General features: G+C 37.9%; 1 protein-coding gene across 1 annotated transcript in view; it reads left to right on the top strand.

Moving 5' to 3' along the window:
* The window catches only part of LOC117793657 (LIM/homeobox protein Lhx1), a 64,033-nt gene that overhangs the window by 17,415 nt on the left and 25,218 nt on the right, over positions 1-21,400 (top strand). Inside the window, exons 2-3 of the mRNA XM_034634040.1 lie at positions 3,330-3,525; positions 5,703-5,929. Coding sequence (XP_034489931.1) covers positions 3,330-3,525; positions 5,703-5,929 — 423 coding nt within the window. The remainder of the gene's footprint in view (positions 1-3,329; positions 3,526-5,702; positions 5,930-21,400) is intronic.

Raw genomic sequence — 21,400 nt, forward strand, 5'->3', positions numbered from 1 at the left:
AGCAACGAAGGCACGACAAAGGCGACAACCGACAACCAACAACCAACAAGCAACAACAACAACAGCAACATTCTGGCCAGCAGGCACAGCAGCAACAACAACTGCAGCAATTGACAAGAAGCAACGTAGATAGACGAAACATAACGAACAAGAAATGCTCTAACGAAATGCAATTAATATTTAAAGCTGTTTAAAAATTTAAATTTAAATTGTAGTTGACGAATACACACATTTTTTATACACTTATTCCTATTGTAAGCACAGCACATTTAATTAAAGAACAACGATTTTTGAAAAGCACACGTGAATTGTTTAAAATGAAAGCTTAAAACTCATTTGAATAAAGTGTAAAGTCTTTAGTCTGGATGCTTTTAAAGGATAAACTTTTTGGGATATTTAAAACTTATGAAAAAGCACAAGTGTGCATCGAAAGCTTAAAGTTGTTTACTTCATTCAAATCTTGCAAAAAAAAAAAAAGAGACTAGGAAAATGCTTAAAAGTTACAAAGAAAAAGCTGTACTGAAATATTTCTGAAATTGATGAATTTAAAATACTTGTAGATTAAGTGAATGAATTTGTGGAGCAGCTGCTGTTTAGTCAACTTTTGGCAGGCAGTGAAAACGCCCCAAAAGAAACAAGCTTAAAAACAGCAACAACATTAAGAATAATATTAATATGATGGGGAAGAAGAAGCAGCAGAGGACGAAGAGATAGAAGAAGATGACGATGACGATGACGAAGACGATGAGGCTGAGGAAGATGAAGATGATGAAGAAGAAGAAGCAGAAGCAAAGAGGCAACCGTTTAACCTGCACTGAAAAGTCTTCTGTCTTCTGTCTTCTGTCCGTCCGTCTGCTCGTCTGTTTGTCTGGGGCTCGGTCGGGGCCGTCGGTCTGTCTATAAACGTCTATAACCTTCATTAAAAATTGTCTGCAGCGGCATAAAATGATTGATAACATCCGTCAATTTTGACATATGCGAGGTCTGGTCGCAACTTCCCAACATCAACTCTCCAAGTTCTTCCAGTTCGCCACGTTTATTATTTTGTTTTTTTATTTTTACTTCCTTCGCTTCGGTTTTGTGTTGCAAAATGAGTCAATTCGTCAATCAATCAGTGTGTCAGTTGCTCATTTATAATCGAGAGAGCGTTCGCCTGTCAGTTTGTCAGCTTGTTCATTCCATCATTTGTCCATTCATTCATGCAGTTTCACATTTTTCGACTACTGTCACTCGGGGCGTATGCGCAACGCGAAACTTGTCTTTAATAGCATTATTAATGCGCTTGCTGTTGGCCCAGCTAAGGCTAAGCTCTCCCTTTAAGCCAGCATATGAGAGGACACTCCTTCCTCGACTTCTCTTTGCCTCTGCTCCTCTACTCCTCTACTCCCCCTCCTATGCCATCCTGCTCCTTTGGCTACCATTTGCACTCGTCTTGACTCGACTCCACTCATTCCGGCTGCTTGAGCATATAAAGTGCAAAACTTTTTGAATGAAAATAAATTTCACACACGGTCAGGCGGGTTTTTACCTGAATGCGAAACTGAAGCTGGACCACGCCCCCGCCCATACATACATATATCCAGATTGTGGATATGGTGGCAGCCTTAAATATACCCCGTGGGCTCAACAACTTCTCTACTTCATTTCATTTCATTTCGTTTCGTTTCGTTTAGTTTGGTTTTCTTCTGTTTTTTTTTTTTTTTTATTTCTACGCAACGTTTCTTTTAGCCCATTGACTGATTGACTAAGGCAGAATAAGAATGAGCAAGAGGAGCTGGAGTAGGACAAGAGGTTGAAGAAGAGCGAGAAGAAAAGGGGACTGACTGACTGTGAACTATGGTCGGATCTCCGTCTTCTTCTCCTTCTCCGTCTCTGTCTCCTTCTCCGTCTCTGTCTCCTTAGCCACAACACGGCGAGTGGTAGCAGCCCTCGGGCGTGCTTGGCGTCTATCATTATACGGTTGCAGTTATCGGGGTGTGCGCCACGCCCACAATACACAGACACCGAGGCAGCCCCAACTAGCCCCAGGGTGGAATGAAGCTACAGCTACAGCTTCAACATTAACTTCAACTCCAAACTTGATTCATTCACAATTCAAAGTTATTCACTTGTGCACAAATATGCCACTCAGTCGGACACTCAATTTGAAAAAGGTGCAAATGAGTGGGCAGTCCCCTGAGGTGAGGGGGATGGGTAGGGATGGAAGGGAAGTGTATGCGTTTGCCAAATTTATCTAAGTTTGCAGGTGTAAATTCCCTACACACACACACACACATACACACACACAAATTAGGACTCTTTGTGCATTTGTAAATTTTGTGCATTTGTAAAATTCGTGTGTGTTGTGCGTACAGTGCACGTCAAATGTTTGCGCCCAGCTAAGAATTGCTCATTTGCTCACCTAAACCTACACACACACACGTGGACATGTTTATATATACATGTGCAAGCTTAATGAGCACCAAAATGCCTCCCCCTCCCCCCTGCCAAATCACCTTGAGGCCCTAACGAGGTGCTAATTTGCGCCTCAAAGGATTTTGGCGCTCAGTAGAGAGAGAGAGAGAGTGGAGAGTGGAGAGTGGAGAGTCGAGAGCAGAGTACACAATAGCAAAGGTCAACAAAAGCATTTGTGACTCATTTTTAAGTGTTGCCAATATGTTTAAAACTGGGTACTATTTTGCTTAATTTCTTTCGAAATGAAAACTAAAGTTTTTGAAATAACTTTTAAAGCTGTATAGACCTAGCAGTGTAATTTGAAGTTTGCCAAAAATAAACAAACAAACAGTCAATTAATACCCTGAATTAAATATATGAATTAAATTATTTAATTCTCATAATCTCAAAATATTTACCAAGTTTTTGTTATGATTTCAGTTATTTACTAACGTAGCAACGTATTTAATCGAAATAACCACACCGAAATTTTAAGCAATAAAGCAAATGATGTGATATGCATACAGAAAGTTAAAAATTTTTTTTTGAAAAATGAACAGAGCGTTCAGTTACAAACGTATCATTTTTCGGTTCTTTAAAAAGTTTTTTTGTTTCGGTTAAGGTAGCGGTTGTGTTACAAAAAATTAAACGGTTTGTTTCGGCTAACGGTTCTGGTAATATTAACTTTAGGTTTATCACTTCTGTCCAACAAAAAAGTTATCTTCTTTGTATTTTAGAACTTTCAACTAAATAAAAGGATTCAAAATAGATTTTACTAAGTAGAATTCAAGTTTCAAATAGTTCGTAAAATTTTTAAACTTTAGCGACTTTGTAATCTAAATGGGATTAATCTAAACTAAATAAATATATTTTTCTTTTCATTTATTGTATTTTAGGTCGCAGCGAACCGCCGGTCGGCGTCGGCGATCCTTGTGCTGGATGCAATAAGCCCATATTGGACAAGTTTCTGCTGAATGTCCTGGAGCGAGCCTGGCACGCGTCCTGCGTGAGATGCTGCGAATGCCTGCAGCCACTGACAGACAAATGCTTTAGCCGAGAATCAAAACTTTATTGCCGCAACGATTTCTTCAGGTGAGCTAGCAATGATGGGAATGGTAATGGTAACGGGTTCCTGTTAAGTGTCAGAGAATGACCATTGTAATGGGCAGCCAAATCAAAGCTTGAACAAATCAATCAACAAAGCAAAGGCAGAGCAATTAAGCCAAGAATGAAAGCCAAGTGTTAGCTTGTTAACTCATTGCCTTTGTACCAGGATCTCTGTCAACTGTCCACTGTCCACTGTCCGATGCCCTTTGTGTGCTGCGATTTGATTTTGCCTGGTATAGACAATCTTCTAATTGAAAAATAAAAAAAAATAAAAATAGTAAAAATAGAGAATGAAAGAAAAATGAGGAAAAACAGCGAAATCAATTAACATGCAAAACACCTGCACAAATCAATTGAACTCAAATTCAAATGCAACTGCCAACTGCGAACTGGTCATCTAACAAAGGGCCAATGAATCTTTGGTCTTAGATATCGGGTCTCCGGCCCGGACTGCCAATCATCATCAACAATAGCCTAAAGTGTTGGCCAGCAGCTGACCAAGTCCCTTGCCCCCTTGCCCTTTGCCACTTGCCACTTGTTGCCCTCAATGAAAGGACCGCAAGTTTTCAATTCATAGGATCTCGGCGTCATTCATAAAACATTCAGTTCTTTTTAAAGGTTTTCTTTTGATTGATTCATTCGGCAGCACATTTGCTCTATTTATAAATCAATTTCATTTTCTACGGAATTACAAAATAGATATCATACAAACAGCTTTTCCACTCATGGGCAGTGGCTTTGTGTAAATAAACTATTTAAGTTTAGAAAACAAAACAATTTATGCCGAATTTTTAAAAGAACAAACAAAATGGCACTTTTAGCTTTCTATCATATTATTAATACCGTAGTTTTAAAATACTTGAGCATTGAATGGAAAGAAACTATTTCCCATTTATTTCTCAAAAATTGAAAGTAATTCTTCATATTTATTAGATTAACAAAGTGGGTTTCTTAGAGCTTACATCATAATTTATTAAGATTACATACAATTGCTAACAATTTTAACTAGAATAAGCTAGTAGTAACTGCAGTACGCAGTAAATCAAACTCTTTGTTTTTTCAAATAATAAAACATTTGTTTTGCAACTTTCTTTTTAAATCCTTTTTTATTAATCTGATTTTGGTTTCCTGAGTTTGTCACAATAAAACATGTTACATTAATTACAATTTTACTATTTTAAAATTATTATTCTATCTTCTTAATTCACATAAGAATTTTTTATATTTTAATTAAAATTGTTAAGCCGAACATTCCCAGCGTTGCCATATTTTACCATTTACTAAGACTCCATTTTTAGACAACATATTAACATTAAATTAACTTTAATATGATATTCTAAACGTAGTTTGTTGTCTCTAACCGATCAAATGTTGATTGAAGCAATCTGATGAAGTTAGCTAATCGAAAAATGCGCATTAAGTTGCTCACTATATTCTGCTGTGCAAAAAAAAGGCATTTGGCAATTTGTCGCAAGTAAATTTAAATCGTTTAACTAATTTTAGTACTGAACTATAGGCAATGCACACATTATTAGAAAAGTAAAAGATTGATCTTTTTAATTATGATGAATTCGGAATAAAAAACACTTTTCTTGGTAAATTTAAGCTTTTCCTTTTCTTGTTGCCATATGGTAACGCTAGGAAGTACAGGGTACAGGTATTTTTCATACGATTTATTCCCATTTCGGTATTGTTTTGTTCATAAAATATGATTGTTCCTATGGCAGCTTGGTATAGTGAACCGATTTGAACCAAATTTGGTCATATATATCAAGGAGCAGCCCCTCTGTTGGACAAAGTTCTGTTTATTAGACTTTTTCAGAAGTTTTCGTATTTTGTAGTATTAAAAAAAGGTGAGTCCTGTTATACCCAGCGTTACCATATGGCAACAGCTGAAAAAATGGTCCTGTCGATTATCCTGACAAGGACGAACAAGAAGAATGTCTTTTTCGGATTCAGCAACCTAAAATTTATTAGTCCTGAAAGTTTCATGAAGAAACTCGAAAAAAAGTTGCTCAGGACGATTCGGGTTAATATAGGTACAACTTTTATTTAAAAAAAATTATATTGAATGCTAAGTTTTATTATACGACTATAAATAAGTAAATATTTGCAAGAAAGGCAAAAGTATTTAACACATCTGCATTGTTTTAATTAATTAGACGTTACGGCACCAAATGCAGCGGCTGTGGTCAAGGTATTGCACCATCGGATCTGGTGAGGAAGCCGAGGGATAAGGTGTTCCATTTGAACTGCTTTACATGCTGCATTTGCCGCAAGCAGCTGAGCACCGGGGAGCAGCTGTACGTGCTGGATGACAATAAGTTTATCTGCAAGGACGACTATCTGCTGGGCAAGGCGCCATCCTGCGGCCACAATTCTCTGAGCGGTAAGTGAAATTCCCATAAATCTAGCTCTTGCTCTCTTAATATCTCTCGCCTGTCAACCAACTGGGGGCTCATCTATGCTAATTGAGAGATACCCCCCTCAAAGGATTTATGGGAAGCCGTGCCTATTGTTTTTTTGAGGGGCTTGTCTCGCTCTCTAATGCTATCAGCAATATATACAAAATTGCGTATACGAAGCGTTGCACGTGGACAACAAAACATTTTTCAAATTATGCAAAGCGGGTTGGGAAAAGGGAGGAGGGAAAAGGGGGGAGAGTGTTAGGTAGAGGGTTAGTTATTGGCGCTTAGTTGTTGACGCTTTGGGTATATTTAGGCGCAATTTGCAACGCAAGTGCTGTTGTTATTGTTGTTGCTCTTCTTGTTTTTGTTGCTGATGCTTTGGGCAAATATTTTAATTTTTGCACTGCGTTGCGCGTTGTATTTGTTTACACTAATTGTTTATAGTTTGATATAGAAATATTTGCCATTCAAATTATCGTGGGAATAACTTTTTGCTTGTTATTCTAATTCTTGATATTAGTGCACTTGTTCTTGTTGTCGTTTTTGTTGTTGTTGTTGTTGCTGATAATGCGCATTGTTGATTTTGTTTTATGTATTTTGTTTTAGTTGCTATGTTGTTGGTTTGATTCTAGTACACGGTTTGCTGTTGGCAGCTGTGCGTAATCTGGCAACACTGGCAAACATTTTAACGTTATGCAACTCGCAAAAGTTAAATGCTCGGCAAATATTTACATATAACGCAAAGCGCCGCATAAATAAAGCAAAGTCATGCATAAGATAACACAAGCAACACACACACACACACACAAGACTCACACACTTACGACTGACACACACGAAACACACACATAGGGTATTGAGTTTACCTGGCACTTCCGAGCAGTTCTTATCAAAGTTCGCGGTTGAAAAACACAAAATTTCCTTAATTTTTAGGCTATTCTTATGGTTAATTGTTTCTGATACTCTAAACCATACATGAATATATACAAAGAGATTTTGCAGTACTGCAAACTAAGTTCAGCACACTTTTATTATAATATCTTAAGTCAATAAATATTCATACGTACAACCCCTTAATAAGGCTGCTAGTATTTTTGTTTTTTTTTTGCAACATTCCATTATTCTTTTATTTCCCAGCTTTGAATTTCATTTAAAAAAAAGTACAAACCTAACTAAGCTGACAGTTCAACACTTTACAAGATTCTTTACCACAATGTATAATGCTATAATTTCAGGATTTTTTCCAACATTGAAATCGAAAATGATTTAGTTTTTTGTCTAATAATGATAATATAATAATAACCTTAATTCACAGGTTGTTTTACAACACTGCCAGTTCAAGTGTGTGCCTTAAATTTGTCCCAACTATTTAAGTTTCACTCTGCTCTTTGTAAGCTCATTAAAAACAGACTGCAAACTGCAGCTAAGGCCTTAACCAAAAAACAAGTTGGCAGCCCTACAGCAAAATTTCGGGAATTTACTTCCCCGTTGAATATTAAAGACTTGACTTTAAAGTGATGCTGTTGTTTTTGTTGCTGTTATCGCAGAACGACATAATTATGGAGCCCAATTAAAGCTTTAAGTGCGCAACACAAACAACACATACTCATACACACACTCCCACACACAGAGAGAGAGAAAGAGAGAGAGAGAGAGTGAGAGAGAGAGAGGAGAGGCTGCTGTCACACGCAGCAACGCCTCGAAATTCCTTCGTGCTGGCAGCGCAAATAATATTTTCATTTTCATCATCTTTGTTTTTGCGTTTGCAATAATTTTAAATTTTACACCATTCCATTTGTTGTTGTTGGTTGTTGTTGTTGTTGTTGCTGGCGCTGGGGCTTTGGAAATATTTTCGTAGCATACTTAGCGGTGTTAAATATTTCAACGCTGCCATTTTTGTTGCCGCAGTCGCAGTGCAGTCGCCGTAGCCGTCGCTCCTTGCTGCTTCTGCCTCTGCTGAGAGGGGAAAGCAGCGATGCTGAGAGCAAAGAACGAAGAGCGAGCGAATAAGCCAAGGAGAGCAAGAAGTCAAAAGCGTGCTCTACGCAGCTGCGCATTCATTCTGCATCTCTCTCACACACTCACACGCACACGCACACAACAAGGCAGGCTACTGGCAGAGGGCTGGCGTCTGCGCAGCGCTGCGTCGCTGCCAACGTCGGCGTCAGCAAAAATATTTGCCTCGTGCTCTAGCCACAAAATGGCTACGTTTGGCGTTTTATTCTTTGCTTCCCCAAAATGTAGGCAAACATTTTTTATACTCCATTTTACTCATGCACACACACACACACACACTCACACACGTGCAGGGCAATTAAACAACATTAAGCAGCTGTTTGAGCAAATTTTGACTTGATGTTATTTTAAAATTCATCGTTATTTTGTTATTGGTTTTTATTTTGGTTTTTTATTTTGTGGCAACAACGTCAAAGTCGCTGTCGACTGCGCTGCCAGTGCTGCTGCAGCGACCGGTGCTGCTGCCGTTGCAGAGCATTGGCGTCGACGTCGACGGCAGCTGCGACGCTAGCGTCACGGAGCCGAGCGCAGGTCATTAATGTTTTGATTTTAATTGCGTTAATTACGTGCAACGGATTTTTCACTTAGCGCTTCAGAAAATCACCGCAAATGCAACGCGCGCAAATCGCGAACGCCGTCGGAAAATGTGAGCTGCATGAAAAACTTTTAGATATTGCGTATACGCCGCATATGCCAAAAGCAAATAAAATAAAATCAAATATTTCGAAAAAAAAAAAAACAAATATGATGAAAAGAAAAACTGACGCTGTTGCACGCGTTAATTTATTGCTTGTCATATAAATTAAACTGTTTGCCGGGTGATAAACAACAACAACAACAACAACAAAAATAGCAAAAAGAACAAGAAAAAGAATAATGACAATAAATATGGCAACAATTTTGTTGTTGGAGCAGTGAAAATAAATGAATACAACGCAAAAGAGACAACGAAACAAAAAAGTGCTAGTCGAAGAGAAAGAAGGGAGAGAGAGAGAAAGAGAAACAGAGTAAGAAAAATTCACAAACATAATAAATAACAAAACAAGATAAAGACAACAAACCAACAGAAAAACTTGAGGAACAGAATCAATAGCTTACCTAAAATGTTGTTTTTACATAAGCAGAAGAGATAGGGAGAGAGAAAGAGCGAGAGAGAGAGAGAGGAAAATAGGAAGAAAGAGAAAGACATAGTATATATATGTTCTGCAAGCTGTCCAACTACAGCATATAAATCAGTGCAGGCAATAATATTAAAAGCACATAAAAAATAATATGTTTAAAAAAAAAATTACTATAAGCTTTTTGTGACTTAAGCAACGATTAAGTTTAAATACTGGAAACACGCCGCTTAAAATAAATATTTTTTTTATTGATTTTATTGTATTGACGAATTAATTCTAAGGTACAATAGTACAGCCAGAGCAACTGAGGCCTTCAGCCTGGCTTAAAATAAGTAATCATTAGTCTATATCATTAACAAGTTGTTTTCGTTGATTAAACAAGTAGCTCGTGTCATTGTATTATTTTACAGCTTTAATCACATAATCATAATATCAACAGTCCGTTCTTAAAGCCGTTAGCAGCTACTTAATTGTCACATTTCGAGGCTATTATACCTAGCTCGAGACACGCACACCCACACACGCACACCCACACACGCACACACAGACACACACACACAGCCTAACACAACTTGGAGTTTTGCAAATATATTTTTGGCTAGAAAAGTAGCTGTAAGCACATTTAGATACTTGCTTTTGCTTCCAGCTGTAACATTAAAATGCCTGACGAGACACACACACACACACAAATACATACATACGTAGACAGAGTTATAGCAAATTGTAATGACCCTTAAATGAACTCTACTCCAAAGGCATTTTCAGGCGCAACAAATAAATATAAGAATATATATGTAATAAAGAGAGAGAACATGAAAAGAAAAGAAAACAAAATCAGAAAATGTTGTTCACATGTTTGGCTCCTTTTATTAGTAGTAGTAGTAGTAGTTGTTGTTGTTCTTACGCCTACTTGGACAAAGGGTCAACAACGCATGTGACCGACCGACCGACCGACCGACCGACAGACCGTCGAAGTTTGAGTTGCAAGACACAAAAGTCTTTTGCAGAATTGCAGAGTCAAAAACATTTTTGTGTCTACACAGATAAAGCACAAGTGTTGTTGTTGTTATTGTTATTGTTATTGTTGTTGTTATTTTAGCAATTGCCTTTGTTGCTTGGACTGTGTTTAAAGCCATGTCCTGCCCACTTTAAAGCCAAAGAGCCAAGCACTGTGTAATGCCAAAGTTCAAGCTGCCCTTTCGGCCATCCAGCTCACAGTTTACAGCTTTCAGCTTCCAGCTTACCAACTGGCCAAAAGGCTGACTGCCTCACGCTGTTGTTGTTGTTGTTGTTGTTGTTGTTGTTGTTGGTTGCTTGCCTCATGGCCACATGAAAAATACCGCAGATTTACGGTTGTCGTTTGGCGGTGCACATAATATATAGTATGTGGCTTATGTGTGGTTCTCTCCCCCTCTCTCCACTCCTCTGTCTCTCTCACTCTTTCTCTCTCACACACACACACACTCTACCCGTCTCTCTCATACAGCCTGTAGGGTGCTGCTGCTGTTGTTGACCGTTGGACGACTATTTTTATTTGCAGTTTCAGTTCAGTTTTTGCAACTGTGGCAGCAACTGTTTCTTGTTGTTGTTGTTGCCCGTTTCGGTCAGTTTGTTGTATTTTATGTGGCGGTTTTTTTGGTCGTCGCCTCAAAAAGTTTATGGCCACCTTGCGTGTGTTGTCCCCTCATCCCAGCAGCCTTCCTCCCCCCCTGCCATCCACGAGTCATGTGTTGGTTGCGAGAGAAAAAAAAAAAACGAACAAAAAAAAATATAAGAAAACCCGTTAAAGTTTATTTGACATTTACTTGGGCTATTTTTTATTTTTATGGCTCTTTGGGTTACTTTATAGTATATACGACTATATGGAAGAGAGTCGCCGCATCGAGACCCAAGCAAACCACAACACCAACCCCAACCCCAAACCTAACCCCAACTCCATTCCCATCCCAATTCCGATCCCAAAACTCAATACCCAACAGTCGGGGCTGCTGTAACCTCTTTTCTCGCATATTTTTACTTTTATTTTTACTATGATTTCTGCTTTATCTTTGCTCCTTTTTTCTTCGGCTTTTTGACAATAAATTTGCGGCTATTTTTAGCCAAAAAAAAAAAAAAAAATGTTGAAAAATATATTTTGATGCTTGGGGCGATAAGAGGCAAGTGAAGCACCCAACATGACAGTTGGCCACCTTGCCGCCTTTATAAGTACCCGTACTCACACTCACACTCACACTCGTACTCATGGTCGTATCTAATGCCAGACGCATTCGTAAATCATTTGCCTAACTGCGTTGCCAACTATTTTACATAAAACGGTGCTTTGATTTGTGAGCAGCGACAAACCGGAAGTGTCGCCATCTTTTTTTTTTAGTTCGTCTCTACTCTTGGCCATAAATCTAGCGAGTACTCGTCGGTGCACTATTCGAATGAATGAGTGAATGAGTTATGATCCAAATGTGTGAGCGAAAAAGCAATTTGATCAGGTTGTTAATGTGTGAGTGTATTTGAATGTATTCATGGACTATCCAAAAAAAAAAGTAAGAAAAAAGAAAATGAGTGAAATTAGTTATCCACTCAAAATGTACTTAAAGTCATTTAAATTGAAAATAAATTATAATTCATTATAAATTATTCATTTGAATTCAAGTTTGTTTAAAACCAAACTGAGTATTTAGTGGCAATTAACATAAATCAATAAAATGTATTTTTGAATGACTTACACAATTAGTTTTGCGAGTGAAAATGTCATGAGTGCACTTGAATTTATTCATCTTCATAGGTTTTAATATTAATGAGTGCACTCAAAAATTAATCAACTGAAATTGAGCTACAAATCTATTTAGAACATAAAAATTGTACTGAAGCGAGTTATTCACATGCATTTATGAATGTTTTTTTGGTGAGTGTTAAATTTATTTAAATATTTAAATGAATTTACTTGTGAATAAATTGGACTTTAATGAATACTTGTAGTTATTCATTGTCCCGTTTTTGGGCATCGTATTGAATTACTCTTTGAATAATCATTCTCTTGAGGGCAATTCATTGTCTATTAAAATGCATCAATGTTCGATTCATTCCGCCCGCAATTTGACACCTGTCCTAATGTTACGGGTACTCATTTTATACGACTCGTGCGACCCGTGGGTGAGTGAGTGTGAGTGTGAATGTGAGTTTATTTTAGAGTTCGGTTTGGGTTTAGTTGAATGCTTTGTTATTGTTTATGGGAGTTTGGCAACGACTTGCTCTTAATGACAACTCGTAAGCATTCAAAGGGTCGCCACACATCAGCAACAACAACAACAACAACAGCAACAACCATTTTAGTGTCTAACATTGCCGAATGGGCCATCAAAAGTGTTTGTTGATGATGTGCCAGGGCGAATTAAAAGGCCGATGTTGAGGCGTTAAAACTAGAGCGACTTCTCGACCCACTAAACCACCAAATGACACTCGAGATGCTGATAAGGGGTGGGGTGGGGGTGGGGAGGTCGAGCGGACTGTAGATGGACTCGACTGAACTTTAGTGCCCAGTTGTACAACTCATCAACAGCATCTTAAGATCTCATCATTTCTTCTCGTTGTTGTCTCTCATAAATCTTCAATCAAAAATTGAGTGGCCGTTAAGCAACTTTGATGGGAGAGCCGGAGAGCGAGAGAGAGGGCGAGAAGGGGGGGGGTGTTGGTGTTGCATTGTTTTGTCTGCCATAAAAGTGCGGCAAGTTGAACTTTAAGTTTGGCCTTCTCTTTAAGTGCGTGCCACAAAAACATTTCTCTCACTTTAAGCCCAGTTCAGATCCCCAGCCAGTTGCACAAAGATTTACAGCGCAGGCTACAAATCCCCCCCAATTTCTCTTTATTCTCCAGCTTCCCCTTTTTTATCACACCGCTCTTGAGTCCCTGGCGCGTTGTGGCAACGTGTAATCGTGTCATATTTCAAGCATGGGCAACCATTTTGAAAAGCAACAGCGAGCACAAAATAAAAATGGCACGAGACGCCAGAGGGCGCCACTGGTGCGTGGACTGTCGCTGACAAACATGGCGCTCGCAACCCACCAACCCCCCCGAAGGGGTGCATGTTGGGGGATACAACCCTGCGGCTCTAGCGCAGAGATAAACGCAGCGCTGACGCTGACGTTGACTGAGACAGCGACTGCGACAGCAACAACAGCAACAACAACAATACAAAAAGGCGGGCCGGCGGCTAAAAGCAGAGCGAGACAGCGTCAACAAGCGCGAGAAATTCAGTGAAAAAAGAGTGCCAAAGAGTGTGTGTGTGGGAGAGAGAGAGGGCAAGCGAGCGAGAGAGCGTGCGTTGGGGTTGCTGTGTGAATGTGTGGGTGTGTGTGTGTGTGGGTGGCATGTGGCATGAGAGAGGTGTGCTGGCTGGCGACTTCTAAGCCCCACAGGGTGGTTTGGCGGATTTGGCGTTGGCGGCTGACTAAGAAAACAACAAGGCAGCCAACAACAACAGCTACAGCAGCAAAAAAAAAAGAAATAGAAACTCAACCAAACGAAAGAAAACAAAAGAATGCTGCGGACATGGAAGCTGCTCTGCTGAGGTTTTAGGTTGGTGTGTGAGTGTGCGAGTGTGGGTGTGTGTGTGTGTGTGGCTGAGTGTGTCTGGATTGGGGGTTGCTCTGAGGTCGCAGCACAAATCCAACTGTCGAAACCAAAAGCACGCAAAGCGCCAAAGCTGCAGGTGGCGTTTGTAAGGCAACTGAATGGTGACTAGAGGGGAAAGTTGAAAGGGAAGAGGGAACTCTATGGGGGGACAAAATGTGGATTGTAGCAGAGCTTAGGGTGGAAGAGTGGCAGAGCGGCAGAGTGGGCCTCAAGACGTGCTCTAGCTGTGCCAAAATGCTGAATTGAGGTTATGTATACAAAACGGAAACGGAAATGTGCAGAGAGCTTTGTGCACAAAATGTCTGCGGGAGAACACGAACACGAGCACAAACACACGAACACGAGGTGGACACCATAGCACGAGTGCTGCCAAGGATGGCAAGCTGGATTGTAGCATGAAGCTGGCTTAAGGCCGCACAAAGCTGGCTAAAAGCTTAGAATTGCAAAAAATACGAAATCGATTTTGAAAATTCCGCTCGTATATTTTTATTTTTTCCTCCTTTCCTCCTTTCTGTTTCTGCTCTTCTTTTGCTGCTGCTGCTGCTGCTACTGGTTGCCATAAATAAAATACAACAATGGACATTTAGGTGAGTGAGGGAAGAGTAAGAGAAGGAAGATTATATGGAGAGAGGAATGCTGAGCGGGGAGCGTGAAAAATTCTTGTGCTTAAGCCTTAAAGACCAATTTCAAAGCTGAGAACAAAACTCACTAAACTCTAGCTAAAGAAACTTGAACTTAAATGTTCAAATACATATATAGTTCGAGATACATGTACAATGTACATATATAGCATTGAGTATACTTGACTATATTTTATTTATAATTTTTTACTCTTTTTTTTATTTTTTGTATATATTTGCCATAAAATTCCATTGCTTTTCCGAAGATGTTTTTGTCAATTTTAACTGCCATACACACAAATTTTTAGACAATTGTGGATTTTCGTATGTATTTTCTGTTTGTCCTTAAAATTGTTCCCATATTTTTATTGTATTTTCGCATTTTTCCATTATTCCTCCCTTTTTGCTTCAGCTTCTCCAGCTCCATTTCATTCCTTCTTTCTGCACATTTTTCTTTTTTTACAGCATGTTTTTTTTGCCAAAAGCTCGACTGGCATTTGCATTTTGGCAATACTTTTTGTTTTTTTTCGTCTCTTCTCTTCACTTCTCTTCTCTTTTTTTTTAAGGGATTTGCATTGCATTTTGTTGGAGCTTGAATGCACAGGGATTTTTATGACAAAAGCTGCATAGATAAATGGAAAAAAATATGCATTGAGAATAACAAATGAAAGTTATAAAGAAAAATAGTTTCAGCAACGTTTACGAACACAACATAAAAGGGAAATGCAAAACCAAATGCTCTTGAGAGTGAAAGAGCTATTTTTCAATTTAAATATGTTTTAAAAATTATTGAAAAATATTTTTGAAACATTTGTGCAACTGTCTTCAGTTGCCAAATGTTGTCGAACTTGTCTAACGGTTTCTCAATAGACTCTAGGCCATAATGCTTCAGTCTTGGTCTTGGACGTGGTCTTTGATGTGGTCTTGGTTTTGGTCTACAAGTAATTGCTTCGTATTTGAAGCGCTCACCTGTCCCTGATCGGAGTTCAGAGTTAAGCTGTTGTTTAGCTGTTGAAGCCCGCACTTGGTGCGCATTTTATGTTTATTTTAGTTGTAGTTTGCCTTTATTTTTACAGCCACTTTAAAGCTATTTTTAATGGGCTTTTACTACGGGGCTGCACAGTAAGAGAAACCGGGGCGGAGAGGAAGGAAAACCTTATTTTTTTTATGTTTTGTTATTGTTTTTTTTTTTTTTTTAAGTTAAATTTTCAGACTTGACTTCGACTTTGAGGTACTCGTAATGCGCGTGAAAATAAAGTTTTTCGCTTGAAAAAACGTTAGATAGCGGCTATAAATGAAACAGCAATAACAACTACTTACGATCACCGAACAGCGAGAGAGAGAGAGAGAAAAAGAGAGGGAAGTGAGGAAGAGAGATGCGGTTAGGTTTTCTTAACTCATTCTATTTGGCATGCATGATTCATTTGTCCCAATGAAAATCTAACAACTTGCAACTGGCTGCCGTTCCCCAAAAACAAAATGTGACTCAGTTTTCTGGGTGACTCTCGCAGCGATCACTTCGATCTCTGAGTCAGTTTACAAACAACAACAACAAAAACCCAAAAACAACAAACCTTATCAGCAACAACAACAACAACAACCACAACAACAACAACAACTGTCAACAGTGGAGTCAGTCAGCCATTTGAGTGGGTCGCTTTGACTTGAAAAGTGGGTTAAATGAAATACATTTTCATGGCTCTTGCAGTTTGCAAACGACCGCAAACTCATTCGATTTCCAAGTCTCAGTCTCAGTCTCAGACTGAAACTGAAACTGGAGATCTTAACGTAAGTAATTATGATTAAGCCCGAATATGGTCGGATTCCAATACAGTCATGAATCTGGGGCAACAGCTCAAATGCCACATTTATTTTTTTTAATTGTGACTGAAACTATAGAAAAATAACGGAAAATTGTTCAAGTCTAATCGCAGAGTAGAATCTTGTTGATGAATGATACTACATCAATAATTATTATAAAAAATTGGAAAAATGGGAAATGCTAATGAATATGAAATATAAAAATTCTAAATGTGGAACTCTTTAATTATTATCACAAAAATGCTTCTAAAGAAAACGCTGCAATTATATTCGATTTTTTAATTTTTTTATGTATTTTTTATTATTATTTTTATAAAATTAAATAGAATAATTAAATATCAGCTTATTTCAAAGTGTCATTTAAGATAATTCTTTTTCGAAAGCAATTACTGGTAGCTCTCAACGCATTGTTAACAAGTTTATCTAACAAATGAGACATTGTGTAATATTTGTGTAAACATTTGCCTTAGCGTCAGTAAACACGTGAGTTTCTTATTTGCACAAATTTTAAATTTCACGATGCTTGAGCAACCTTTTCACCTGACTAACGCATTTAATGGCAAATGTCTGGCTTCCAGTCGAAGTCAGTTACCAAGTGGGTTGGCCTCTGTCCCACTCTGCTGTCGTTCTCTCTCTCTCTCTCTCCACTCCTCTTACCTTTTATTTGAGAACAGCAGCTCTGCATCAGCAGCTGCCATCAAATGCACAATTCATTTGCGCATAAATTTGCCCAGATTTTTACAGTCACATAAAGCTTGAGATGCTGCAGTTCTTAAACTGGCAACTGGGGAACTGTGAAGCTCTCCGAATGTAGAGAGATGTGAGGAAGCAGAGGGCCCGAGAGGAGCCGGGAGGCAGAAGGAGAACCCATAAAAATCAGCAAGCTGTGACAATTTCACGGGCGTTTCTTTGCCGTTTCTTTGCCGTTTCTCTGGCGTTCCGGGAGCGGCCCACGCGTCGCCGGCGCTATGCAAATGTCACAAATGATAAACGCAATGAGCATAAATAAATAAACAGCAACAGCAACAACTACAATAACAACAACAACAAATACGACTACTCGCATTCAAAATAAAATACTCGAAATACTCGGCACGACTCAAAGAGTTATGGCCTGCGAATCGGGCGACTTATTTATTAGTGTCGCAAATCGTTTAAAATTATTTTCGAAAAATCTTCTTTATTCCCTGAAACACTCTACAGTTATGGACAGTAGCAAATGGGGTAAAATGGGATTGGAAAAAGGTATGTAACAGGCAGCTTTTAACCTACTATTTTTGACTGTTACGAGTAATGAGTTAAATGAAGAGAAACGTTGTTTCATATTTACAAAAAAGTATGTTGGGTAATATTAAAATTTGAATAAATTAGTATAAGCAGTATACAAATTATTTGACATTTTATTTTTAATTCAATTTTACTTTTTACATTTAATTTTTGTGAACTGCATATATGCTAGTCGAGTAATTAATTTCTTTAAATAAGAAATCAGTTACTAGTTTTATTGAGATTTTTTTATATGCATATTATATATTGCATATTTGTGGGACTGATAATTGGATAATGAAGCAGAACAGTATTCATTTTTCCAGTTTTGTTACTTACAGGATATCTTCAAGTCACAACAATCCATTTATTTACTTGCCAATGCGTTTATGTGTTAATCGATTTAATGTTGTTGCTGTTATTTTGTTGTTGCTGTTGTTGTGGGTTGTTCTTTGCTGTTGCTGTTGTTGCTGTTGCTGCTGGCATTTACTTTGCTTATAGCACACATAAATTTGCCGCCTGCTCAACAAATTTGATTTATATTTATTTTAAAACTACGTTTTTATTTTAGCCATTTTGCTTGCGAATTTATCGGGGAGGTCAGTAGGGGTTACCAGGGCGGTTGACTAAGGGGGGAGTGTTGCAATCCATCACAGAAATATGTCAAAAATCTATGTAGGCTAAACTCTGACAGACAATTTATGTATAAACAAAAGAGCATAAACAAAAAAAAAAAAAAAAAAAAAAAAAGAAGAAAATCAAATGCGAAACGCAAAAGGAGACAGAAAAATAGGAAAATGGGCGTATGAATGTGTGAGTGCAACTACAGCAAAATTATTTATTTACTTTTTTTTTTATTTTACTTTGAAATTGATATGTTTGACAGGCATCACAATAGTGGCATAACAACAACGACGATGTTGGGAAAAATAAGAAGGAAAACGCTTTGGGAAACTATTGACTGAAAGACGTTGAGAAAATTGAAAACTATATGTTCAAATATACATTTACAAAAATATATTTATAAGAAACAAAATTGGGTTCATGCTCGTATAAGTACAGCAGTACTTTGACTTACAGTTTTTTGAGTGCTTCGGGCTTAGATCTCTGTCTGTAGTCGACTAAAGTTGCTGAAATTTTGTACGCGAATATTAAATTGAATAACTTAATTATAATAATTATAAACAAAGGAATTTAATTTAAAGTCGATAATTTGAGAATCTTCTTATCTGATAAGCTATGAATTACATAAAACCTGACATTTTTACTTTTATTCTATTGTCTCATTGAATTACTTTCCAGACCTGGGACAAGCATGAATCTAATTAAAGTAATTTACCTGCCTCTTATCGATATCACAAACAACTCGAATCGATTTTAAAACATTTATTGCGCTTAATACATGGCAACATTGTTATTGCCACGCCCCGAAAGAAAAACTTGATTGAACTGAGTAATGGAGCTTGCATGTTGGCCATGGGAGGCACGCCCATTTCAATATATTGCCCACATGACAAATTGTTGACAACGCGAGCAGCAGGACCACACACACACTCACACGCACACACACACACAAACATACATATACATACACACAACTGGCAGGAAACAAGGCCAACAGCAGCAGCAACAACAACAAGAGAAACACAAACATATCCGTCTCCATCTGCATGAATTGCAAATGAATTGATGCGCTTTGTTGACTTTTGTCAATTGGGATTATGGCCATGCCCATGCCACAACGCTACATGCCCCTTGCTTGCCATGCTGCCATGCAACTCATAGGCCAGATCAGGTCGGAGACGGGTCGGGCGGGCGGGTGATTAACAATTGGCTTAAACCGTGCCAAGCAAAGTGTCGAAAAGCGAGCCTAAGCCACAAACGGATCGGTATCGGTATCAGTATTGGGAACGAGAACACACAGTCAACAATTGTTGTTGTTACTGGTTGCTGTTACTGGTTGTTGTTGTTGTTGTTGTTGGTCTACCTGCCCACGCGATCACATAGATCAGAGATCAGCGCACCTAGATTATGGGACGGCGAACTCGCTCCGCTTCGCCGAGGGATTTGTAAAAACAGATCTTTTTACGGATTAAATAAACGAAGCTAAAACTCGAACAGCGCTCCATTCTCTCCGTCAAACATACTCACTCACTGACACTCTGACAAACTGACAGACGTCTCGCATTCAGTATTCTGTTTCTGTTATTCATTCTTAAGCCGCATGACAACAACTTTCCAATATACGAGCCCGCAAAATTTGTTGCCAAGAACATCAAATTTTTGCATAACGCATATGGGAAATTTTTTTTTTATATATTTGGATGATGTGCTTAATTGCATATGGGTATTTCCAGGATCGATAATGCGACATTTGTACGTCTTTGAATGAAAAAAAAAATGTCAAAAATTTGCATTTTTACGTGTTTAAGCACTTTATCAAAACAATTTTTATATTAAAAGACAAGCTTTGACGACTTCACGTTTTCGACGAAAAATGGAAGTCATTTTTGACCTTATCTTAAAGTCTGTAAAATGTGGCGAGTAATTTAAAAGAAAATGTTTTTAAACCATAATAGAATAATGTAGTTTTTCATTTTAAGAATTATTTTGATATTTTTCTATAATTTTATCTATTTTACAAGTTTTATTAGCAGATTTGTAGCGTGACATCGCGAACGTGACAAGATTTCTAATTGATTGTGACAAGAATTTTTCATTAAATTTTATTTAGAAAAAAAATTTCAAACAAACTTGTATATCTGAATTGAAGTGTTTTCTTCTTATTTTGATTAGCTTTTTGTTGATGAAAGAGATATTTATTTAAATAATTGATATAATACATTCTTTCCATTCTGGATGTACATTTTTTAGAAAACGGTCAAAAATATAGAAAATCTAAATTTATTCAAATATGCATTTGGTAGAATCATTCTAGTTGGCTAAAATATATGTGTTAATTTTTTTAAATAAGTATCTTAAAATTGTTTTCGAATGATAATTTGACTAGATGTGAGCTTTGGAGAGGAGGAGGACCTTTTTGTGGAAATGCGCATTTCCAAATTTTATTCAAAAGTGCTGCCCTTGTATAAGACGTTGTTGTTGCTGTTTTTATCAAAGAATTGTCTTTAAATTACTGTTTTTTTTTAAGTCTAAGCATTTTTGTTTAAGACAATTCATTGAGAATAAACATGTTTTTTCATCTGAATTAATATGGCGAATAACTAAAGATCACTTCGAAAGTAGTTAAGCAAACTGCATACTTCATTTTTTTTTTTAAGCAACAGGCGCCATTTTGTGTTTTTTTTGTTCATTTTTTTTGTTTTTTTTTTTGTTACATATCTTTGAGACACCTTTAGGAGCGCGTTGAAATGAAAGAATAACAGACAGCACAAAACAACAATAAAAACAAAACAACAACAAGAATATGGGAATGGGAATGGGGAAGGACAGAGACAGGGGCAGGAAACAGGAGCAGGAACAGTAGATGGTGCAGGGTGATGGGAAGGGGGCAGTTGGGAAAAGGCGCAACTTGGTATCAATTTCAGCAACAACAGCAATAATAATAAAAACAAAAATAAGAGCAGAGCGCATTTTAAATGTTTTACAATACACACACACAGGCACAGAGGACTCTCGCTATGTAAATCCTTTTTGGCACAGCTCAACGCGTTTGCCAGGGCGCGTTGCCTGAAAATCCTGTTGCTTTAGGCAACGGTGACGTCGACGTCGACAGCAACAACAACAACAACAACAACAACAATAACATTGAGTATGGAAGAGCGAAAAAAAGGTTGTGTGCCCTTAAAACCAACATGGCAAAAAGGATCACTTTACAAATGCCCACAAATGCGGCCGGTTTTGAAGCGACTTGCGAGCAATTGTTGTTGCCGCATGTTATTGTTGCTGTTATTCCAAGCGGCATTTGCCACAAGCGACAAGCTACAACAACAACAACAACAAAAACAACAAGAAAATTGCC

The sequence above is a fragment of the Drosophila innubila genome, chromosome X, assembly GCF_004354385.1.
Source record: "Drosophila innubila isolate TH190305 chromosome X, UK_Dinn_1.0, whole genome shotgun sequence".
In the NCBI taxonomy this organism is placed as follows: domain Eukaryota; kingdom Metazoa; phylum Arthropoda; class Insecta; order Diptera; family Drosophilidae; genus Drosophila; species Drosophila innubila.